General features: G+C 38.8%; 1 protein-coding gene across 2 annotated transcripts in view; it reads left to right on the top strand.

Annotated features, from left to right (window-relative positions):
- The window catches only part of RNF13 (ring finger protein 13), a 203028-nt gene that overhangs the window by 48387 nt on the left and 128603 nt on the right, over positions 1–26038 (top strand). For both annotated transcript variants that reach the window (XM_073232218.1, XM_073232219.1), the window contains exon 2: positions 16680–16809. In XM_073232218.1, the coding sequence (XP_073088319.1) occupies positions 16696–16809 (114 nt within the window). In that variant the 5' untranslated portion in view covers positions 16680–16695. The remainder of the gene's footprint in view (positions 1–16679; positions 16810–26038) is intronic.

Below are 26038 nucleotides of genomic sequence, written 5' to 3'. Positions count from 1 at the left end.
GAAACTAATTTCAGATAAAATGTCAGATAAAATAATTAGTAGACTTCTGTCAAGTAGTAGGCAGAATTAAATTTGATCCAATCACATCAGAGATGGTGGTAGTGTATGCATCTCTAGGAACCTGCGTGGTAGTTCTCAAGGAGTTCTTGCATGTAAGTGTAACCTTCTGATTTCAGGTGTACTCAGTATGAGTCATGTTCTGTCTTTGGTAATTAGAGAGAGAAGGAAAGAGACAGAATGAAAGAGAGAAAAGGAGGGAGGGAGGAAAAGTGGTAGATATTTGTAATGAGCAAAATTTTTTTAAGAAGGTTTTTTTTCTGTGTTGTGTCTTTCCAAATATGGTTCTAAAGAAATGCCCTCCAGATGAATGTTCTATTTGGGGGTGATCAGAGTCACAACAAATAATTTACTCCATCATAGAGGCTGTGACAACTGAGTAAATTCAGTGGTGAGGAAATGATGGGAATTGTAATGGAGAAGAAAGGTACAACACCCACTCTGCATAACTAGCAGTGGTCAGGAGTTCTGGTTGACATTTGCACTGTCAATAACTGATTGACCATAACCTGGCACGAGGTTCTCTATCTTTGTAGATGTAGGAGCACAGTGTATCACCGTAAGATGTATCTTCATTGAGAAGGCTTACCTTCATCCAGGTGCAGTTTTTATATTCAGCAAGGAGTATACTGCATTGTAACAGCCAAGATTAAGTTGTGTGGATGTGTCATCAGCATAGGAAAATCTCATAAATGAAAGGAACCACTTCTTGTAGTAGTTCATCAGTAGCTTCCAGGTTCCCTCAGGGGTCATGCTTGCTTTCAAGAAACACACCCCACAGGGCATCTGAGGCCCTTTTTGTTTTTGGAACAAGGTTTTCTAGTTAACATGCAGTCTTTCCAGTTTTAATGCTCTTCACTAATTAGGAAGTCATATTTTACAATAAATGTTGCCTAGTAATATAGTTGACAGTATATATTAATCTTAATCCAGTAGTTTATGTGCTAAGAGCAAGTATCGATAGATATGTTTGTTAACCTTTCTCTTCAGAAGACTTCTTAGAGAAGGGAAGATTTAACAACAAAAAAAACCTTTTGTACTCTTTTGAGGAAGTTTCAATAACTATGCACTTCTTCCACAGAAACTGTATGTATTAAACGTACATAAAATTTAGCGTACAATTTCATAGGAGTCATAGTTTTCACCTAAATTTTTCTTTGAAGGTAGAAGGGCATGTATTTAATTTCTGGATAACACATGAATCAAAATAAAGAGCTGGTAAAAGCATGGTCCATTCTTTTTTTTTTAATTAAAAATTTTTTTATTAAGGTATGATTGATACACACTTTTATGAAGGTTTCACATGAAGAAACAATGTAGTTACTACATTTACCCATATTATCAAGTCCCCACCCATACCCCAATGTAGTCACTGTCCATCCGTGCAGCAAGATGCCACAGATCCACTATGTGCCTTCTCTGTGCTACACTGTTCTCCCCGTGCTCACCCACACCATGTATACTAATCCCCTTGTCCTTCCCTCCCTACACGCCTTCCCACATCCCTCCCCTTTGGTAACCACTAGTTCATTCTTGGAGCCTCCGAGTGTGCTGCTATTTTGTTCCTTCAGTTTTGCTTCATTGTTATACTCCACAAATGAGGAAAATCATTTGTCTTTCTCTGCCTGGCTTATTTCACTGAGCATAATGTCCTCTAGCTCCATCGATGTTGTTGCAAATGGGAGGATTTGTTTCTTTCTTATGGCTGAATAGTATTCCATTGTGTATATGTACCACCTCTTCTTTATCCATTCATCTACTGATGGACACTTAGGTTGCTTCCATATCTTCACTATTGTAAAAAGTGCTGTGATAAACATAGTGTTGCGTATGTCCTTTTGAATCTGAGAAATTGTATTCTTTGGGTAAATTCCAAGGAGTGGGATTCCTGGGTCAAATGGTATTTCTATTTTTAGTTTTTGAGGAACCTCCATATTGCTTTCCACAATGGTTGAACTAGCTTACATTCCCACCAGCAGTATAGGTGGGTTCCCCTTTCTCCACATCCTTGCCAACATTTGTTGTTCTTAGTCTTTTCGATGCTGGCCATCCTTACTGGTGTGAGGGGATATCTCATTGTGGTTTTAATTTGCATTTCCCTGATGATTAGTAATGTGCAGCATCTTTTCATATGTCTGTTAGCCATCTGAATTCCTTCTTCAGAGAACTGTCTCTATATCCTCTGCCCATTTATAAACCGGGTTATTTGCTTTTTGGGTGTTGAGGCATGTAAGTTCTTTATGTATTTTGGATGTTAACCCCTTGTCGGATATGTCATTTATGAATATATTCTCCCATACTGTAGGATGCCTTTTTGTTCTACTGATGGTGTCCTTTGCCATACAGAAACTTTTTAGTTTGATGTAGTCCCATGAGTTCATTTTTGCTTTTGTTTTCCTTGCTTGAGGAGACATGTTCAGGAAGAAGTTGCTTATGCTTATATTCAGGAAATGTTTGCCTATGTTGTCTTCTAAGAGTTTTATGGTTTCATGACTTACATTCAAGTCTTTAATCCATTTCATGTTTACTTTTGTGTATGGGGTTAAACAGTTATCCAGTTTCATTCTTTTACATGTAGCTGTCCAGTTTTGTCAACACCAGCTGTTGAAGAGGCTGTCATTTCCCCAGTGTATCTCCCTGGCTCCTTTATCATATATTAATTGACCATATATGGTTGGGTTTCCATCAGGGCTCTCTAGTCTGTTCCATTGGTCTATGGGTCTGTTCTTGTGCCAGTACCAAATTGTCTTGATTACTCTGGCTTTGTAGTAGAGCTTGAAGTTGCAGGGGGTAATCCCCCCTGTTTATTCTTCCTTCTCAGGATTGCTTTGGCTATTCAAGGTCTTTTGTGGTTCCATATGAATTTAAGGATGATTTGCTCTAGTTCGTTGAAGAATGCTGTTGGAATTTTGATAGAAATTGCATTGAATCTATAGATTGCTTTAGGCAGGATGGTCATTTTTATTTTATTTATTTATTTATTTATTTATTTTATTTATTTATTTATTTATTTTTTTGAGAGGGCATCTCTCATATTTATTGATCAAATGGTTGTTAACAACAATAAAATTCAGTATAGGGGGGTCAATGCTCAATGCACAATCATTAATCCATCTCAAGCCTAATTCTCGTCAGTTTCCAATCTTCTGAAGCATAACGAACAAGTTCTTACATGGTGAATGAATTCTTACATAGTGAATAAATTCTTACATGGTGAACAGTACAAGGGCATTCATCACAGAAACTTTCGGTTTTGATCACGCATTATGACCTATAAACAATCAGGTCAAATATGAATATTCGTTTAATTTTTGTACTTGATTTATATGTTGATCTCACATTTCTCCCTCTATTTTTATTATTATTTTTATTTTTTATTTTTTATTTCTTGAGAGGGCATCTCTCATATTTATTGATCAAATGGTTGTTAACAACAATAAAATTCAGTATAGGGGGGTCAATGCTCAATGTACAATCATTAATCCATCTCAAGTCTAATTCTCGTCAGTCTCCAATCTTCTGAAGCATAACGAACAAGTTCTTACATGGGTAACGAATTCTTACATAGTGAATAAATTCTTACATGGTGAACAGTACAAGGGCATTCATCACAGAAACTTTCGGTTTTGATCACACATTATGACCTATAAACAATCAGGTCAAATATGAATATTCGTTTGATTTTTGTACTTGATTTATATGTTGATCCCACATTTCTCCCTTTATTATTATTATTATTTTTATTTTTAATAAAATGCTGAAGTGGTAGGTAGATGCAAGATAAAGGTAGAAAACATAGTTTAGTGCTGTAAGAGGGCAAATGTAGATGATCAGATGATCAGTTGTGTGCCTATGGACTAAGTATTAATCCAGGCTAGACAAGGGCAGCAAAATATCCACGGATGCAGAAGATTTCTCTCGAAGCAGGGGGGGTGAGGTTCTGAGCCTCATCTCTGTTGATTCCCAAATTCTCACCTGATGGCCCCCCTGCGACTGTGCCTGTCTTAGGTTGTTCCTCCCTTGAGGAATCTTACCCGTCTCTGGCTAACCAGTCATCTTCCGGGGCCATACAGGGAAATGTAAAGTTGGTAAGTGAGAGAGAAGCCATATTGTTTGAAAAGGTTAGCTTTTTACTTCTTTGCAGATTTATGCCCTGTGGCTTCTATGCCCAGCACTTGTCTCGAGGTATCTTTACCACCTGGAGGAATTATGATACTCGGTAACTTCGATATGAGGCACGAATTCTATTTAAGGGTTGTAATTAGGAAGGAAGAAGAAAAGCTATAGAGGTAGCATTTGGAAGAAAACATGGGAGGATTGATTATTTCTTTGACATATCTTCTTGTAGAGTACCTTCAGTATGTATAGGTTTTAAACTACTAACTAATTTGCACACACATATTAACATAATAGGAATACGGTGACATAAACAAAGCAAATCTATAATTACCATCCATCTCCAGTGAAGCCAAGAAAACCATTTAGGCACCCTAGGCATTTGTGAAAATTTGTCTATGATATGATGGATATTGTCCAACTGTACTTGAACAGTCTGAGAAAAATCAGACAAGTTAAAGCAGCCCGTTTCTGGGATCTGTTCACCTCCCATATGTTCTTTTAACCGTAGATAGTCTATAGTCATAAGATTTTGGAGTGCTACACCTTGCACCCCTCCCAACTCCTGGTTGAGTTCCAACAGTACAGATCCGGTCAAATTCGTTGTCTCACTGTATGCACATGCCAGCCTAGACATCTCCCTCCTCATTCCAATGGCAAGTCCAGGAAACGGTGGGGTGGACGCAGCCACAACCGCAGCATCGCCTGGATCCCTGTGGAGGCTTTTTGATGATCATCCCCCAGCACGAGTCCTCCAGAGAGTGCTGATGCCGGAAGCTCCTCCTCATATCGTATCTTAGTTCATTTTCTGGGAATCCAAGCTAGGCCTTGATCTTCTGCATAGAAACAAACAGACCCTTTGCCCACACTTTGACATGCCCTCTATTCCACTGTGCAGAACTCATTGGAGGTCAGCACACAGGGACTGATTTTTTTTTTTTATTAAGAGAAAGGAATATTATCAGAAAAGAATACCTCCATAGCTGATCATCTGACACCTTTTAAGTGATCAACATTAAGGATATTTAATGTTGAGTTCCATTGTGATGATGGATGCGTTGATCTTTGATTTACCAATAGTTTTATCCTATCAAGGAGTAATCCCCCTTTTCTTTCTTTCTTTTTTTTTTAATCTTTAATCTACACTTACATGAAGAATACTATGTTTACTATGCTCTCCTCTATATCAGGTCCCCCCTAACAACCACATTACGGTTACTGTCCATCAGCTTAGCAAAATGTTGTAGAATCCCTACTTGTCCTCTCTGTGTTGTGCAGCCCACCCTCCCCTTTCTCCCTCCCCCCCATGCATGCTAATCTTAATACCCCCCTTTTCCCCCCCCCCTTATCCCTCCCTGCCCACCCATCCTCCCCAGTTCCTTTCCCTTTGGTACCTGTTAGTCCATTTTTGGGTTCTGTAATTCCGCTGCTGTTTTGTTCCTTCAGTTTTTCCTTTGTTCTTATACTCCTCAGATGAGTGAAATCATTTGGTATTTCTCTTTCTCCGCTTGGCTTATTTCACTGAGCATAATATTCTCCAGCTCCATCCATGTTGCTGCAAATGGTTGGATTTTTCCACTCCTTATGGCTGAGTAGTATTTCATTGTGTATATGTACCACATCTTCTTTATCCATTCATCTACCGATGGACATTTAGGTTGCTTCCAATTCTTGGCTATTGTAAATAGTGCTGTGATAAATATAGGGGTGCATCTGTCTTTCTCAAATTTGGTTGCTGCGTTCTTAGGATAAATTCCTAGGAGGGGAATTCCTGGGTCGAATGGTAGGTCTGTTTTGAGTATTTTGATGAACCTCCAAACTGCTTTCCACAATGGTACTAATTTACATTCCCACCAGCAGTGTAGGAGGGTTCCCCTTTCTCCACAGCCTCGCCAACATTTGTTGTTGTTTGTCTCTTGGATGGCAGCTATCCTTACTGGTGTGAGGTGATACCTCATTGTAGTTTTAATTTGCATTTCTCTGATAATTAGCGATGTGGAGCATCTTTTCATGTGTCTCTTGGCCATCTGTATTTCTTTATTAGAGAACTGTCTGTTCAGTTCCTCTGCCCATTTTTAAATTGGGTTATTTGTTTTTTGTTTGTTGAGGCGTGTGAGCTCTTTATATATTCTGGACGTCAAGCCTTTATCGGATCTGTCATTTTCAAATATATGCTCCCATACTGTAGGGTTCCTTTTTGTTCTATTGATTGTGTCTTTCGCTGTACAGAAGCTTTTTAGCTTAATGTAGTCCCACTTGCTCATTTTTGCTGTTGTTTTCCTTGCCCGGGGAGATATGTTCAAGAAGAGGTCACTCATGTTTATGTCTAAGAGGTTTTTGCCTATGCTTTTTTCCAAGAGTTTAATGGTTTCATGACTTACATTCAGGTCTTTGATCCATTTTGAGTTTACCTTTGTATATGGGGTTAGGCAATGGTCCAGTTTCGTTCTCCTACATGTAGCTGTCCAGTTTTGCCAGCACCATCTGTTGAAGAGACTGTCATTTCCCCATTGTATGTCCATGGCTCCTTTATCAAATATTAATTGACCATAATTGTTTGGGTTAATTTCTGGGGTCTCTAATCTGTTCCACTGGTCTGTGGCTCTGTTCTTGTGCCAGTACCAAATTGTCTTGATTACTGTGGCTTTGTAGTAGAGCTTGAAGTTGGGGAGTGAGATCCCCCCTACTTTATTCTTCTTTTTCAGGATTGCTTTGGCCATTCGGGGTCTTTGGTGTTTCCATATGAATTTTTGAATTATTTGTTCCAATTCATTGAAGTATGTTGCTGGTAATTTGATAGGGATTGCATCAAATCTGTATATTGCTTTGGGCAGGATGGCCATTTTGACGATATTAATTCTTCCTAGCCATGAGCATGGGATGAGTTCCATTTATTAGTGTCCCCTTTAATTTCTCTTAAGAGTGACTTGTAGTTTTCAGAGTATAAGTCTTTCACTTCTTTGGTTAGGTTTATTCCTAGGTATTTTATTCTTTTTGATGCAATGGTGAATGGAATTGTTTTCCTGATTTCTCTTTCTATTGATTCGTTGTTAGTGTATAGGAAAGCTACCGATTTCTGTGTGTTAATTTTGTGTCCTGCAACTTTGCTGTATTCCGATATCAGTTCCAGTAGTTTTGGAGTGGAGTCTTTAGGGTTTTTTATGGACAGTATCATATCATCTGCAAATAGTGACAGTTTAACTTCTTCTTTACCAATCTGAATTCCTTGTATTTCTTTGTTTTGTCTGATTGCCGTGGCTAGGACCTCCAGTACTATGTTGAATAACAGTGGGGAGAGTGGGCATCCCTGTCTTGTTCCCGATCTCAGAGGAAATGCTTTCAGCTTCTTGCTGTTCAGTATAATGCTGGCTGTGGGTTTATCATATATGGCCTTTATTATGTTGAGGTACTTGCCCTCTATTCCCATTTTGCTGAGAGTTTTTATCATGAGTGGATGTTGAATTTTGTCAAATGCATTTTCAGCATCTATGGAGATGATCATGTGGTTTTTGTCTTTCTTTTTGTTGATTTGGTGGACGATGTTGATGGATTTTCGAATGTTGTACCATCCTTGCATCCCTGGGATGAATCCCACTTGGTCATGGTGTATGATCCTTTTGATATACTGTTGAATTCTGTTTGCTAAGATTTTATTGAGTATTTTTGCATCTACATTCATCAGGGATATTGGTCTGTCATTTTCTTTTTTGGTGGGGTCTTTGCCTGGTTTGGTATTAGGGTGATGTTGGCTTCATATAATGAGTTTGGGAGTATTCCCTCTTCTATTTTTTGGAACACTTTTTGGAGAATGGGTATTATGTCTTCTCTGTGTGTCTGATAAAATTCCGAGGTAAATCCGTCTGGCCCCGGGGTTTTGTTCTTGGGTAGTTTTTTGATTACCGTTTCAATTTCTTTGCTCGTAATTGGTTTGTTTAACTTTTGTGTTACTTCCTTGGTCAGTCTTGGGAGGTTGTATTTTTCTAGGAAGTTGTTCATTTCTTCTAGGTTTTCCAACTTTTTGGCATATAGGTTTTCATAGTAATCTTTAAGAATTCTTTGTATTTCTGTGGAGTCTGTCGTGTTTTTTCCATTCTCATTTCTGATTATGTTGATTTGTGTTTATTCTCTTTTTCTCTTAATAAGTTTGTCTAGAGGCTTATCTATTTTGTTTATTTTCTCGAAGAACCAACTCTTGTTTTCATTGATTTTTGCTATTGTTTTATTCTTCTCAATTTTGTTTATTTCTTCTCTGATCTTTATAATGTCCCTCCTTCTGCTGACTTTAGGCCTCATTTGTTCTTCTTTTTCCAGTTTCGATGATTGTGATGTTAGACTATTCATTTGGGATTGTTCTTCCTTCTTCAAATGTGCCTGCATTGCTATATACTTTCCTCTTAAGACTGCTTTCGCTGCGTCCCACAGAAGTTGGGGCTTAGTGTTGTTGTTGTCATTTGTTTCTATATATTCCTTGATGTCTATTTTGATTTGTTCATTGATCCATTGATTATTTAGTAGCATGTTGTTAAGCCTCCATGTATTTGTGAGCCTTTTTGTTTTCTTTGCAGAATTTATTTCTAGTTTTCTACCTTTGTGGTCTGAAAAATTGGTTGGTAGAATTTCAATATTTTGGAATTTACTGAGGTTCTTTTTGTGAGGTAGTATTCTGGAGAATGTTCCGTGTGCTTGAGAAGAATGTATATCCTGTTCCTTTTGGATGTAGAGTTCTATAGATGTCTATTAAGTCCATCTGTTCTAGTGTGTTGTTCAGTGCCTGTGTGTCCTTACTTATTTTCTGCCCGGTGGATCTATCCTTTGGTGTGAGTGGTGTGTAGAAGTCTCCTAGAATGAATGCATTGCAGTCTTTTTCCCTCTTTAGTTCTGTTAGTATTTGCTTCACATATGCTGGTGCTCTTGTATTGGGTGCATATATATTTGGAATGGTTATATCCTCTTGTTGGACTGAGCCCTTTATCATTATGTAGTATCCATCTTTATCTCTTGTTACTTTCTTTGTTTTGAAGTCTATTTTGTCTGATATTAGTACTGCAACCTCTGCTTTCTTCTCACTGTTGTTTGTCTGAAATATGTTTTTCCATCCCTTGACTTTTAGTCTGTGTTTGTCGTTGGGTTTAAGCTGAGTTTCTTGTAATCCGTATATAGATGGGTCTTGCTTTTTTATCCATTCTATTACTCTATGTCTTTTGATTGGTGCATTAAGTCCATTTACATATAGGGTGACTATTGAGAGATATGTACTTATTGCCATTGCATGGTTTAGATTCGTGGTTACCAAAGGTTCAAGTTTAGCTTCTTTAGTATTTTCCTGCCTAACTTAGCTCGCTTATTGAGCTGTTATATACACTGTCTGGAGATTCTTTTCTTCTCTCCCTTCTTATTCCTCCTCCTCCCTTCTTCATATGTTGTGTGTTTTGTTCTGTGCTCTTTTTAGGGGTGCTTCTATCTAGAGCAGTCCCTGTAGGATGCCCTGTAGAGGTGGTTTGTGGGAAGCAAATTCCCTCAGCTTTTGCTTGTCTGGGAATTGTTTAATCCTGCCATCATATTTAAATGATAGTCGTGCTGGGTACAGTATCCTTGTTTCAAGGACCTTCTGTTTCACTGCATTATGTATATCATGCCATTCTCTTCTGGCCTGTAGGGTTTCTGTCGAGAAGTCTGATGTTAGCCTGATGGGTTTTCCTTTATAGGTGACCGTTTTCTCTCTAGCTGCCTTTAAAACTCTTTCCTTGTCCTTGATCCTTGCCATTTTAATTACTATGTGTCTTGGTGTTGTCCTCCTTGGATCCTTTCTATTGGGGGTTCTGTGTAATTCCATGGTCTGTTCGATTATTTCCTCCCCCAGTTTGGGGAAGTTTTCAGTAATTATTTCTTCAAAGAGACTTTCTATCCCTTTTCCTCTTTCTTCTTGTTCTGGTATCCGTATAATACGAATATTATTCCTTTTGTCTTGGTCACATAGTTCTGTTAGTGTTGTTTCTTTCCTGGAGATCCTTTTATCTCTCTCTATGTCTGCTTCTATACGTTCCTGTTCTCTGGCTTCTATTCCTTCAATGGCCTCTTGCATCTTATCCATTCTGCTTATAAATCCTTCCAGGGATTGTTTCACTTCTGTGATCTCCTTCCTGACTTCTGTGATCTCCTTCCGGACTTCATCCCACTGCTCTTGCATTTTCTGCATCTCTGTCAGCATGTTCATGATTTTTATTTTGAATTCTTTTTCAGGAGGACTGGGTAGGTCTGTCTCCTTCTCAGGTGTTGTGTCTGTGATCTTTGTCTGCCTGTAGTTTTGCCTTTTCATGGTGATAGAGATTGCAGAGCTGGTACGAGTGACCGCTGGAAGAGCTTCCCTTCTTGTTGGTTTGTGGCCTTCCTCTCCTGGGAGAATAGCTACCTCTAGTGGCTTGTGCTGGGCAGTTGTGTGCAGACAGGGCTTCTGCTTCCTGCCCGGTTGCTATGGGGTTTTTCTCCGCTGTAGCTGTGGGCGTGACCTGGCTGGGGCTGCTCCTTAAAATGGTGGAGCCCCGTTGGACGGGAGCGGCCGGGAGGCTATTTATCTCCATAAGGGGCCTCTGTGCTCCCTGCTGCCCAGCGGGTTAGAGTGCCCAGCCATCCCCAGATTCCCTGCCTCTGGTCTAAGTGTCCTGTCCTGCCCCTTTAAGACTTCCAAAAAGCACTCTCCAAACCAAAACAACAACAGCAACAATGAGAGATTGAACAGATAAAAAAAAAGGAAAAAACACGCGATTTTTGTTTTTTGTCCTCAGGCGCCGGTCCCAGGCACCCGCTCACTGGTCCTGCTGCCCTGTCTCCCTAGCACCAGGGTCCCTGTCCTTTCTACGTTTCCAAAAAGCACCCGCCCACTGGTCCCGCAGGGAAAAACCCGCGATATTCTTTGTTCTCAGGCGCTGGTCCCAGGCACCCTCTCACCAGTCCCGACGCCCTGCCTCCCTAGCACCGGGGTCCCTGTCCCTTTAAGGCTTCCAAAAAGGACTCGCCAAAAAGAGAAAAAAAAAGGGGAAAAATGCGCGATTTCCTCCGTCATTAAGTGCCGGTCTCAGGCACCCGACCACCGGTCCCGCAGGAAAAAATGCGGGATAATCTTTGTCCTCAGGCGCCGGTCCCAGGCATCCGCTCACCAGTCCTGCCGCCCTGCCTCCCTGGCACCGGGGTCCCTGTCCCTTTAACGCTTCCAAAAAGCACTCGCCAAAAAGAGAAAAAAAAAGGGGAAAAACGCGCGATTTCCTCCGTCATTAACTGCCGGTCTCAGGCACCTGCCCACCGGTCCCACAGGGAAAAATCCGGGATAATCTTTGTCCTCAGGCGCCGGTCCCAGGCACCCGCTCACCAGTCCCGATGCCCTGCCTCCCTAGCACCGGGGTCCCTGTCCCTTTAAGGCTTCCAAAAAGCACTCGCCATAAAGAGAAAAAAAAAACAAAGGGGAAAAGCGCGCGATTTCCTCCTCCTCAGGCGCCGATCTCAGGCAACCGCCCACCCGTCCCGCAGGGAAAAATGCGGGATATTCTTTGTCCTCAGGCGCCGGTCCCAGGCACCCCCTCACCGGTCCCGCCATCCTGCCTCCCTAGCAACGGGGTCCCTGTCCCTTTAAAGCTTCCAAAAAGCACTCGCCAAAAAAAACACTGCTCCGGTTTCTTTCCACCTGCCGGGAGCCGGGGGAAGGGGCGCTCGGGTCCCGCTGGGCCGGGACTTGTATCTTACCCCCTTCGCAAGGCGCTGGGTTCTTGTAGGTGTGGATGTGGTCTGGATGTTGTCCTGTGTCCTGTGGTCTCTATTTTAGGAAGATTTTTCTTTGTTATATTTTCATAGCTCTATGTGTTTTTGTGAGGAGATTTCCACTGCTCTACTCATGCCGCCATCCTGGCTCCGCCCCTCCAGGATGGTCATTTTGACAATATTAATTCTACCTATCCATGAGAACGGAATATGTTTCCTTTTATTGGTATCTTCTTTAATTTCTCTCATGAGTGTCTTGTAGTTTTCAGATATAGGTCTTTCACTTCCTTGGTTAGGTTTATTTCTAGGTGTTTTATTCTTTTTGATGCAATTGTGAATGGAATTGTTTTCCTGATTTCTCTGTCTGCTAGTTCATTGTTATTGTATAGGAATACAACAGATTTCTGTATATTAATTTTGTATCCTGCAACTTTGCTGAATTCAGATATTAGTTCTAGTAGTTTTGGAGTGGATTCTTTAGGGTTTTTTATGTACAGTATCATGTCATTTACAAACAGGGACGTTTAACTTCTTCCTTACCAATCTGGATGCCTTTTATTTCTTTGTGTTGTCTGATTGCCCTTTCTAGGATCTCCAGTACTATGTTGAATAGAAGTGGGGAAAGTGGGCATCCTTGTCTTGTTCCCAATCTTAAGGGAAAAGCTTTCAGCTTCTTGCTGTTAAGTATGATGTTGGGTGTGGGTTTTTCATATTTGGGCTTTATTATGTTAAGGTACATGCCCTCTATATGCATTTTGTTGAGACTTTTTATTATGAGTGGATGTTGAATTTTGTCTAATGCTTTTTCAGCATCTATGGAGATGTTCATGTGGTTTTTGTCCTTCTTTTTGTTGATGTGGTGGATGATGTTGATGGATTTTCGAATGTTACACTATCCTTGCATCCCTGGAATAAATCCTACTTGTTCATGATGGATGATCTTTTTGGTACATTTTTAAATTCAATTAAGCATGGTCCATTCTTGGAAATAGTTGATCAGAACAGGTTTACCTGTTGAACTATCGGGAAGTAAAATTGTTTAGGTTAGACAAACTCTTAAATGGGAAAATTTTAGACCTTTTTGCCTCTTCTCTGACATTTACCTCTGTTGACTGATTTCTTCCCCCTACATTCATTTCAAAGTTCTTTTCTTTCTTGACTTTTGTGTAACCAATCTTTCTCTCTTTTCTCTCCTTTTCTCCCTACCCTTAAGTTTAGATATTCTTCGTTTTCTTTAGTGCTATTTTCACTTTTACATTAAGATCAGTTTATTTACCATTTATTTGTTGATGTTTCCCACATTTCTGTATGCCTGGGTGGAACTCCTGCCTTCTATTTATCACATCTGTTTACATGAATATGACATTAAGTGAAATGTCATAATGTCTACAAACATTAAGTGAAAAAATTCCCAAATTTTACTCATCTCCACTAACTGTAGCTCCCTTTCTGTATTCCTGTCTCATCTATTGGCATCACCACCCAAACTCTTTTCCTCCTATATTCCACTGCTGTGTTAAGCCCTTATGCATTTTTGTATTTATTCTACACAGTTGTTCTCTGAGTCCTAATCTCCTTTTACAGATGATGCAACTTAGTCATTTTGCCTCAGAAATCACACATTTAGTATGTGGCAGAGCTGAGACATCTAATAGATTTCATGTTTCTTACCACAGTTATAATACTACCACTCACTTCTATGACTTAAAAAAAAAATCAAGGGTGTGTCTATGAAGTTACCCCAACAAATAGGGATTCTATTAAATTGATCATAGAACATTCGTATGGAATATCATGTGGTCATTATACATCATTTTTTAGACCAGTAGTTTTCATTTTGTATAAACAAGGTCGTATATGGAAACCCAATATCTCAAAAAGGTTAAAAAAACAACAACAGTATTTGAAAGGGGTCTAAGCCCCAGAGGATCTCCTGGTCTGCTATCTGTTTCTTGAAGGGATGTTACAGTACAGGGTGTGAAATTTCTGATTTCTGTAAGCATATTTACTTAGGAAAATATAATACAGTAAATAGAAAGAATACAGGTAAGAAAACAATATGTGTAATGTATTCCCAGTTTTGCTAACTATCTATATTTGAATGCATATATAACTGAAAGAATGGAAGGTTATATACCAAAATACAGACACTGGTTATTCCTTAATTTGGTGACATAAATGACTTTAATTTTAACATATTTTCTACAGTTTACTTAATAAGCAAGAATTAATTTTGTAAATAGAGACTATAAAAATTCGAGAATGTGTTATTTTAGAAAGGGCAGTAACAGGAAAAATCAGGCATAACCAAATCCTACTGTACACTATTAAATAGACACACATACACACACACTCACTCGTACACAAAGTAAAGGAAGGAAATAATCCAGTGGCTTTGTGGCAGTGATCATTTCTTTGACGCCCTTGAGTACCTGTGTAAAGCATAGGGTCATTATTACTCTACCTTTTGAACATCAACCTTGAATATTGATGTTATTTTCACTTGGGCTTTAAAGTGTGGAGTTAGGAAGCCAACTGCCTATGTTTGAATCTTGTCTTTGCTATTATTCATTGTTTAAATTTGGGCAAGTTATTTAACAATGTGTAGGTTTTCCTATCTCTGACCTTATGATTAGATGACTTTAACTCAGTAACATGCTAGAGCAATGCCTGACACTTAGTAAGTGATCAATAATAGTCGTGTGGTTATTATTATTCCTATCCTTAGGGTTATTTTCCTTTTTAAACTCCCACCCACCCCTAGTTGGCTGGAATTCTAGAACTTTACAAGGGAAATCATAGTTCTTATTCAGATTAACTTTGCCAAACAGGTCATTGGTCAACATGCTGCATGTTTATTCTTCCTAGCAACATTTAGTAGCAACTGTACCTTATTTTATAATGATTTGTATGTTTTTATGGTATGATTTCTGTCCAGAAATTGTCTAATGTATTTGCATTGGGAGTCCCCAAGACCAACCCTGGTCCAGTGATTCACTAGTACTTACAGGACTCAGCATTCGGTTGTACTCATGACCATGGCTTATTACAGTGAAAGGATAGAAAGCAAAATGAGCAAAGGGAAAAGGAGCCTGAAGTAAAGTCCAGAGGACACCAGCTGTAAACTTTTTAGAGACCTCCCCCACTGGAGTCACACAGGATGTGCTTAATTCCTTAGCAGTGAGTTATGACGTGTGAAATACCTGCCAGCGAAGCTCATTAGAGATTGTGCCCAGGGTTTATATTGGAGGCTGCTCATGTAGGCACCCACTGCTCTGCATGTCCCAAAATTTCACACTCCATGAAATCAAGGAGGTAATTCAACATAAACTATACTGTTTCCAGAGTTTTGGCATAGTGGGCTGTTCTTATCAGGGAATGTTGGGAACTCTCCTGAAATCTAAATTCCCAAATGCCAATGAAGGGCCAACACTACAAGCTGACTCTTCTAAGGATAGCAGTCTCAGGCCTGCTATGTTAACTCTTTCCTGCACAGAGGTATATTATAAAATGTATTTTACCTAAGGAATGAATATCAACAAATCTAAACATTTAAAAAATATCTTTATTGAAATATAATTCACACACCATAAAATTTACCCATTTAAAGTAAACAGTACAGTGATTTTTAGTATGTTTATAGAGTTGTGCAATATCACCACAATCCAATTTTAGAACATTTTCATCACCATGAAAAGAAATCCCATCTCCATGAGGAGTCATTCCCTATTCCTGTCTGTCCCTCCCTCTTCTTTTGGCTCTTACCTCTCACCCACTGATTACCGCTAATCTGTTTTCTGTCTCTGTGGAACAATTCTGTGCATGTAACATGTTTTCACCTTTATTTCATCTCTGATATTAATGGCTTTGTGAGATGACAGTTCAAAAGTTACTCAGAAGTATTTCTCTTTAAGAGTGTGTCAGAGTCAGAATGAGTTTGTATGTTACAAGTCTCGAAATCCAGAGCCTTACCAACAGTAATCATCATCAAAATTGGTATTATATGAGTTGGTTTCATTTAATAAAATAATTATAAAGGCCCTTGTCTTTGCAAACGTCATCCTCACCTTTTAAAAAGTAAATAATGCAGTTGCTTGAGGCTTACCTCAATTAGAATTTTGATACTTAGTTAACATTTAGTCCTTTCATATACCTTTTTTTCTGTAAGGCAGAGAATAGGATGAGGTTGGAAGAAGTAGCTGCACTGGTGCCTTTAAGATGTAAAGAGGTAAAATAGTATATATTGTTAGGAGGGAAAGGGCAAAAAATATTACTTTATACTAAGTGGTTTTTTTTTTACATTTTCTAATATGTGTATAATATGAGAATAAATAAAAATTAATATAAATTCATAAATTATATTTAAAGAATTATAAAAATTCCTTACAATTGTAAACAATTTTAAAGCAAAGGTGCTTGTATTTTTTCTAACTAGATTTGACTAAAATCTAGTTTCCCTTATAACTGAGTTAATAAACAAGCTGTACTGCAAACTGAGAACTGTGGGAGGATGTTTATTTTGTGGTTTAACACAGAACTTAGTCATGAGTTATGTAAGTATTGACTAATCCTGCATGTTTACGTAAATGTCCAAATTTATGTCATGCTTATGCTTTTGAAATAAAAATTTAATTTAGTATTAACACGTTTGCAATTTAAAAACTATTTTTGGACATTAGCAATTAATGTAGTAAATGGCTTATTTTCAGGGGCAAAGTATATCTGAGCTCATTGTTATTTATGTGCTTATCTTCCAGGTATTTTTGCGGCGAGATGCTGCTCTCCATAGGAATGCTCATGCTGTCAGCCACACAAATATATACCATCTTGACCATCCAGCTCTTTGCATTCTTAAACTTACTGCCTGTAGAAGCGGACATTTTAGCAGTAAGTACATTAAAATTTATTAATGTCTAAAAACATCCTGAAAGAAAAGCTTTAAAAGAGCCTTAAATGATGGAATCTTACAAGGTTTTTACCTACAAGCATGCAGGCGCATATACACAGTTGTCACTTGAAAGTGGTGGAACCTTACTCATCTTTTTATTGCTTAATACTTACATAAGATCTCAGGTACAAAATAAGAACCTAATAAATGTTGTTCTTTAAAGTGCTCATGCATGAATGTAACCACATGCTGTGTATTTATGTAGCATCTTTTTCTCTTGGTAATTATCTGTAATGACTTTAGTAATTTTTATTTATTTATTTTTACTAAGGTATTATCGATACATGGTCTTATGAATGTTTCACATAAAAAACAATGTGGTTACTACATTCACCCATATTATCAAGTTCCCACCCATATGCCATTGCAGTCACTGTCCATCAGTGTAGTAAGATACCACAGATTCGCTATTTGCCTTCTCTGTGCTACACTGTCTGCCCCATGACCCCCCACACCATGTGTACTAAACATGATACCCCTTAATCCCCTTCTCCCTCCCTCCCCACCTGCCCTTCCACACTCCTCCCCTTTGGTAACCACTAGTTCCTTCTTGGAGTCTGTGAGTCTGCTGCTGTTTTGTTCCTTCAGTTTTGCTTTGTTGTTATACTCCACAAATGAGGGAAATCATTTGGCATTTGTCTTTGTCTGCCTGGCTTATTTCACTGAGCATAATATCCTCCAGCTCCATCCATGTTGTTGCAAATGATAGGATTTGTTTCTGTCTTATAGCCAAATAGTATTCCATTGTGTATATGTACCACATCTTCTTTATCCATTCATCTACTCATGGACACTTAGGTTGCTTCCATATCTTGGCTTTTGTAAATAGTGCTGTGATAAACAGAGGGGTGCATATGTCTTTTAGAATCTGAGAATTGTTGGATTGACCCCTTTATCATTATGTAATGTCCTTTGTCTCTGGTGACTTTCTTTGTTTTGAAGTCTATTTTTTCTGATACAAGTAGTGCAACTCCTGCTTTTTCTCCCTATTAGTTTCATGAAATATCTTTTTCCATCCCTTTACTTTTAGTCTGTATGTCTTTGGGTTTAAAGTGAGTCTCTTGTAGGCAGCTGGGTCTTGTTTTTTAATCCATTCAGTGACTCTATGTCTTTTGATTGGTGCATTCAGACCATTTACATTCTGGGTGATTATTGATATGTATGTAGTTATTGCTACTGAAGGCTTTAGATTCGTGGTTACCAAAGGTTCGGGGTTACCTTCCTTATTATCTAAGAGTTTAACTTAACTCACTTAGTATGCTATTACAAACACAATTGAAAGGTTCTTTTTTTCTCCTTCTTTTTCTTCCTCCTCCATTCTTTATATATTAGTTATCATATTCTGTACTCTTTGTCTATCCCTTGATTGACTTTGGGGGTAGTTGATTTAATTTCACATTTGCTTAGTAATTAACTGTTCTACTTTCTTTACTGTGGTTTTATTTTCTCTGGTGACAGCTATTAAACCTTAGGAACACTTCCATCTATAGCAGTCCCTCCAAAATACACTGCAGAGACGGTTTGTGGGAGGTAAATTCTCTCAACTTTTGCTTGTCTGGAAAGTGCTTAATCCCACCTTCAAATTTAAAAGATAATCTTACTGGATAAAGTATTCTTGGTTTGAGGCCTTCTGCTTCATTCATTAAATACATCATGCCATTCCCTTCTGGCCTGTAAGGTTCTGCTGAGATGTCTGATGATAACCTGATGGGCTTTCCTTTGTATGTGATCTTATTTCTCTCTGTGGCTGCTTTTAATAGTCTGTTTTTATCCTTGATCTTTGCCATATTTATTTATTTATTTATTTATTTTAATTAAATTTTTTTTTGGTATCATTAGTATACAATTACATGGATCTTTGCCATTTTAATTATTATATGTCTTGATGTTGTCTTCCTTGGGTCCCTAGTATTGGGACATCTGTGCACCTCAGTGTCCTTAGAGACTCGCTCCTTCCCAAGATTGGGGCAGTTTTCAGCAGTTACCTCCTCAAAGACACTTTCTATCCCTTTTTCTCTCTCTTTCTTCTTCTTCTGGTACCCCTATAATGTGAATACTGTTCTGTTTGGATTGGTCACACAGTTCTCTCAATATTCTTTCATTCATGAGATCAGTTTCATTTGACTCTTTGTCTGGTGTATTTATGATTTTGCTTTGAAGCATGTTCCTTTGACATTTCATATTTGTATGTGGTGCCCTCTAGTGCCCAGAAGCTCTGCTCTCTGGAGCTGCTCAGCCCCTGGAGCATTGTCGGGGTTTGCAGGGGAGTGGTGTTGGTGCCTGGGGAGAGGAAAGAGTTGTTTCCTGCTTCCCCACTGCTATGCCTGTCTGCACTGTCAGAACCAGTGGGTTGAGCACACAGGTAGAAGCCTCTATGCTTTGCTTTTGTAGCTGCTGTAGGCAGGGCTTCCCTCTGGCGGGCCTGACGCCAGGGCAGGGTTTGCCGGTTTGCTATCCAGGTGTGGTCTGGCCGGGAGGGAGGCGCAGCAGGCTGCGTATCACGGTGGAGAACCTTGGAGCTGCGTAATCCACCAGGGGTGTGGAGCGCCTGAAGATCATGAAAGTTCCCAACCTGTTAGGCAGAGTACACCCGGACAATTTTGTCTACCTGTCCTTTCTCCTGAGCAGTAAGCACTGTGCAATCCTTGCGCCTTTAACAGCCCTCTCACTGTTAGAAAGGTCCTCAGACTGCCCACGTTTCTTTTGTCCCAGAGCATTCGGATATGGATCCCTGCTTTCCGCAAGCGGCTGGAATCTCAGTCTCTCCAGGTATTCTGCCTGTCTTAGCGTCCTAATCCCCCTAATCACCAGAGCACCATGCAATGTAGGTTTGTGCTCCCAGAGCAGATCTCTAGAGCTAGGTGTTCAGTATTCCCAGGCCTCCACTCTCTCCCCTCTCCATTCCTCTTCCTCCCCCTGGGGTGGGGGAAAGGCTTGGGTCCCGCCAGGTCACAGCTTTGGTACTTTATCCTGTTCCGTGAGGTCTGTTATTTTCTGCAGGTGTATGCAGTCTGGTGCAGCCTTCTTTCCTGTTGCTCTTTCAGGATTAGTTATATTAATTATATTTTCATATTATATGCATTTTTAGGAGCAGGCCTCTGTCTCACCTGTCACACTGCCATCTTTAATCCCTTGACTTTAACAATTTTTAAAAAAACTGTACAAGATGTCCATAGAAAATTTCAGCCAAAGATTAATGTTAATGAGTCAGAAAAGAAGCACAGTGCTCTTACCTTTGATAGTAGATGGATAAGTTTTGGAAGAAACACATTGCTCCTCAAAACCTTACTAGTTCTTTCCAGGCTATTTATTGTCTCACTGTACTTTACACTGTAAAGTATATATATATTTCCTATTTCTCATTTATGTAAAGGTAGAAAAAGAGGAATTATCTGTGTGTGTGTGTGTGTGTGTGTGTGTGTGTGTGTTTAGTCATGTACACCACTTTGCCAAGGATTGATTGTTTTTACTTTCTGGGTGCAAGTGTTTGCTTAGTGACATCAGATGAGAAATAGAAGAGCTGGAATTGTTGCTGAGTAAAGCTTGATATGGTTTTTATCCATGTTTCTGCAAAGTGTGGCACTTGTGCAACACTAGGATTATTGTAGAACTTGGAAGAGCCAGGCTGGTTTCTATACCATAGCTTTTGGAACAGCAACTTTAATCCCTATGAGATTTCTCACCTTCTTTTTCCCTCTGTTGCAGGCAACTAGTTGATTAGATTTTTTCTAGAGTAATCTGTATCTTTTTGAGGTGGAGTGGAAGAAAATCCACTTTTCCTAAGGACTTTTAAGTCTATTTCTATTCAAATTTCTCTTCTAAATTGACCCCCAAAGTTCTTGGAATATTCTAGGGATGACTTTTGAAATGAGGTAGAGGATATATGAACTAATCAGAGAATGAAGTTCTCCTTGTTCTCTTTTCTCCTTTGATTTCTTCCATTCCCCTCCCCATCCCTTTCCTTTCTCCTGACATCTGCCACTCCTTGTCTTCTTCCTTTTTTACCAGAAATGGATTGTTATTCTGTGGTTCAGCCCTGTGATGGGTTAAATGATTATCAGTGGGCTGGGAACTTAACTTGATCAAATTAGCCACTATACGTGCCTCAGTTTCTTTATTTGTAACTAGAGTGTTTTAGTGATGATTAAATAAAGCAAACTGCCTATAAGAGTATCTGACACATAGTAAATATTTTATCTATTTAATCTTCATTATTGTTATCATTCTCATCATCCTTCATTCATTACCTTGAGCAGTGTATGAGACTGCCCAGTGTTGATTGGGTATTGATTAGATTTTGTTTTTAATGTAGAGACAAAACAAAATGTTAACTATAGAAGAACACTCAGCAGTGTTTCCTGTACTCCAGGCAAGTTAAGTGTGGAATGCATGTTGATGTCATCTAGTGAAGGAACCATCATATGCGAGCTTGTTAAATCTAGTCTTTATGCTGACCCAAAGGATAGAAGGCTGACATGAATGCAGAGGTAGTTGGAGGGGACTGGATTATGAAGACATGTAACTGGTTATAAGGGGAACTAAATATCAAGGCAGAGGAAATGGATGTGGTAACACAGTTACTCAAAGGAAGTGAGTCAAGAGGTAGAAAATATTAGCTCTTCCTTTTAAAAGAATAAGAGCATCCCTGAAATCTGAGTTTGTGGGTGGTAATAAAGGTTTAAATCTTTTGGACGTCAAGTTGATTCTAGTATCATTTTGGACAGGTACTAGGATGGTGCTTTTGTATAAAGTCATGCTATTTGATGATTCTACTTTTGGCAGTTGAATTGTCTTATTTGACTATTAATTTCTTGACAGCAGTATTTGACAAATGAGTTGCTAAATTCTAAGAAGCTATATGGATAGTAATATAGTGTGTTGCTGACTAGTTAGTAAACCCCCTAGATCATGAGTACCTGGAAAGCAAGACTATGTCTTACTAATAAACTTTTTCTCTGATGCCTAGTTGAGAGTTACATAGTAGGAATTCAGTAAATGTTTGAATGGATTAATAACTTTTCCTTGGAGATTTAATTTTTTCATATTTTTTTAAATAACATTTATTCCTAGGTACTTCAGATTACTATTTCTATTAGCAATTCATTCTTATTCTCTTTTCATTCGTTTACTATTATTTGTTTCCTTTGACCCAACAGGAAATGTGAAATTATTAATTATGTAGGTTTATATATAAAGTATGGAGCTTTAGAATTGTCAGGAGCATTACACTTTAGAGATAGCAGGTCAATGTTGAATATTCTGAGGCTTATGTACTACAAATGACTTGGTACCTTTGAGCTGTGCCATGATCTTTTGAGAAATAGTATCCATCTTATGTATGTAGTTTCAGAGTCGAACAACCTAATTTTGGTTTACTTCCAGTCTGACTTTTGATTCTCTTGTAGGGGTTTGTCAAAGAGACTGTTTCTTGGTAGGTGGTTGTGAACGTCAGTTGGCAGAGTAGGAGAGAAGCACCCAGTGGTTGGTGGTGTGAGTGGACTGGAATATATAGTATGGTAGTTAAGAGCTCCAGCAATGGAGTTACAATCTGAGTTGAATTCCAGTTCTACCACTCTGTAGTTGCATGACCTTGGACAGATACTTAACATCTCTTAAGTCTCAGTTTCCTTAAGAAAGTAAGACTAGGAGAGACAGGATAGGGCAGTGGGTTAAGAGCCAGGGCTCTGGGGCCAGACTGCTTGGGTTACAATGCTGGGTCTCTTAATTTAACTAGAACAGGTTATTTTCAATGTTCTGTTGCCAATTTGTAAAATGAGGAGGACGATTATAGTGGCTGCTGTGGGGATTGTTGGGTTGTTGTAAGGATTAAATAAGTGAATACCTGTCAAGTATTTATTAGCATGTGATAAATGCTCACAATCATTGGCTATTTGTTACTTTGTAAATTAAACTTTCTGTTAAGGCTGCTGTCAAGGAGAACTGAAGGAAAAGACTTCTTGAAAATAAATGGATTAATGCAATTACATGGTAATCACTAATGGGATTCTAGAGATGAGTAACTTTATCTTCTATTTCATAAGTTTTAATAGTGAGAAATCTTTAATTTCATGAGCAGCAGCCCCAAATCCAGACTAAAAAAGTAAAGCACTTTTGTGCTAAAGATGTTTTTGTTTGTTTTATTCATGATAGGAACATTTTTCTGTTTTTAAATAAAGTGATTGCAAAGAAGCAGAGTGAGACAAACTGTATTTTGCTGTTAAGGAAAGACAAAGGAATTTCAAAATGGGTCTCAAGAACAAAACTAACTCTAGTTGTTAAACGTACTGTAGTTCAAGTTAGATACTTTATTTCTGAAATTATGGCCAAAAAAAGTGAAACTTCTTAATAATAGGAAGTAACAAATGAATACTTTAGTACAGTTGTAGATTTTCCATTTCCTGATTTTAAAAGTACATTTCTTAAAAAAGTATTGCCCACACACAATTGTATTTTACTTTGGTCTGTCTGTGTTGATTTAGATCAATTTATTTTACAGTAGTGTCTTTGGTCATGGAGGAGGTAACAGATGGTTTCAGGTTCAACACAAAGCTGTTGTATGAATCAAATCAATTAAACAAAGGTTTTTTTTTCTTTTCTTGAAATCAAATGTATTGAGGTATAATTTACATGCAGTAAGATGCACCATTTTAAGTGTACACTTCAACAAGTGTGGACAGATATATCCATCTGTGAAACTCCCACTATAATCACAGCATTTCCATCATGCAAAGCTTCCTCCTCTTCCCTTGCAGTCTTTGATTTCTGTTACTATTTTTGCCTTTTTAAAAAACTGCCATAAATGAAATCATCTGTATGTGCTCTTAGTGTCTGAATTCTGTTGCCCAGCATAATATCTATGTTGTTGCATGAGTCAGTGGTTCATTCTTTTTCATTCCTGAGTAGTTTTCCATTGATGACCACACCAAGTTGTTGATGGATCTCTGAGTTGTTTTCAGTTTGTAGCTGTCTTTTTTTTTTTTATTTTGAGAGGGCATCTCTCATATTTATTGATCAAATGGTTGTTAACAACAATAAAATGCAGTATAGGGGGGTCAATGCTCAATGTACAATCATTAATCCATCTCAAGCCTAATTCTCGTCAGTCTCCAATCTTCTGAAGCATAACGAACAAGTTCTTACATGGTGAACGAATTCTTACATAGTGAATAAATTCTTACATGGTGAACAGTACAAGGGCATTCATCACAGAAACTTTCGGTTTTGATCACACATTATGACCTATAAACAATCAGGTCAAATATGAATATTCGTTTGATTTTTATACTCCTAACCCTTTATTATTATTATTATTTTTATTTTTAATAAAATGCTGAAGTGGTAGGTAGATGCAAGATAAAGGTAGAAAACATAGTTTAGTGCTGTAAGAGGGCAAATGTAGAAGATCAGGTGTGTGCCTATGGACTAAGTATTAATCCAAGCTAGACAAGGGCAGCAAAACATCCACGGATGCAGAAGATTTCTCTCGAAGCAGGGGGGGTGAGGTTCTGAGCCTCACCACTGTTGATCCCCAATTTCTCACCTGATGGCCCCCCTGCGACTGTGCCTATCTTAGGTTGTTCCTCCCTTGAGGAATCTTACCGGTCTCTGGCTAACCAGTCATCTTCCGGGGCCATACAGGGAAATGTAAAGTTGGTAAGTGAGAGAGAAGCCATATTGTTTGCAAAGGTTAGCTTTTTACTTCTTTGCAGATTATGCCCTGTGGCTTCTATGCCCAGCACTTGTCTCGAGGTATCTTTACCACCTGGAGGAATTATGATACTCGGTAACTTCGATATGAGGCACGAATTCTATTTAAGGGTTGTAATTAGGAAGGAAGAAGAAAAGCTATAGAGGTAGCATTTGGAAGAAAACATGGGAGGATTGATTATTTCTTTGACATATCTTCTTGTAGAGTACCTTCAGTATGTATAGGTTTTAAACTACTAACTAATTTGCACACACATATTAACATAATAGGAATACGGTGACATAAACAAAGCAAATCTATAATTACCATCCATCTCCAGTGAAGCCAAGAAAACCATTTAGGCACCCTAGGCATTTGTGAAAATTTGTCTATGATATGATGGATATTGTCCAACTGTACTTGAACAGTCTGAGAAAAATCAGACAAATTAAAGCAGCCCATTTCTGGGATCTGTTCACCTCCCATATGTTCTTTTAACCGTAGGTAGTCTATAGTCATAAGATTTTGGAGTGCTACACCTTGCACCCCTCCCAACTCCTGGTTGAGTTCCAACAGTACAGATCCGGTCAAATTCGTTGTCTCACTGTATGCACATGCCAGCCTAGACATCTCCCTCCTCATTCCAATGGCAAGTCCAGGAAACGGTGGGGTGGATGCAGCCACAACCGCAGCATCGCCCGGATGCCTGTGGAGGCTTTTTGATGATCATCCCCCAGCACGAGTCCTCCAGAGAGTGCTGATGCCGGAAGCTCCTCCTCATATCGTATCTTACTTAGTTCATTTTCTGGGTATCCAAGCTAAGCCTTGATTTTCTGCATAGAAACAAACAGACCCTTTGCCCACACTTTGACATGCCCTCTATACCACTGTGCAGAACTCATTGGAGGTCAGCACACAGGACTACTTCTACTTTTTTTTCTTTTTTTATTAAGAGAAAGGAATATTATCAGAAAAGAGTACCTCCATAGCTGATCATCTGACACCCTTTAAGTGATCAACATTAAGGATATTTAAAGCATGCGTTGATCTTTGATTTACCAATAGTTTTATCCTGTTAAGGAGTAATCCCCCTTTTCCTTCTTTCTTTCTTTCTTTTTTTTTTTTTAATTTTTAATCTACACTTACATGAAGAATACTATGTTTACTATGCTCTCCCCTATATCAGGTCCCCCCTAACAACCACATTACGGTTACTGTCCATCAGCTTAGCAAAATGTTGTAGAGTCACTACTTGTCCTCTCTGTGTTGTGCAGCCTACCCTCCCCTTTCTCCCTCCCCCCATGCATGCTAATCTTAATACCCCCCTTCTTCTTCCCCCTCCTTATCCCTCCCTGCCCACCCATCCTCCCCAGTTCCTTTCCCTTTGGTACCTGTTAGTCCATTTTTGGGTTCTGTAATTCTGCTGCTGTTTTGTTCCTTCAGTTTTTCCTTTGTTCCTATACTCCTCAGATGAGTGAAAT

Source organism: Manis javanica, chromosome 3, assembly GCF_040802235.1.
Source record: "Manis javanica isolate MJ-LG chromosome 3, MJ_LKY, whole genome shotgun sequence".
Classification (NCBI taxonomy): Eukaryota; Metazoa; Chordata; class Mammalia; order Pholidota; family Manidae; genus Manis; species Manis javanica.
Note: the sequence above shows the minus strand (reverse complement) of the source record. Positions and strands in the feature narration are given on the sequence as shown.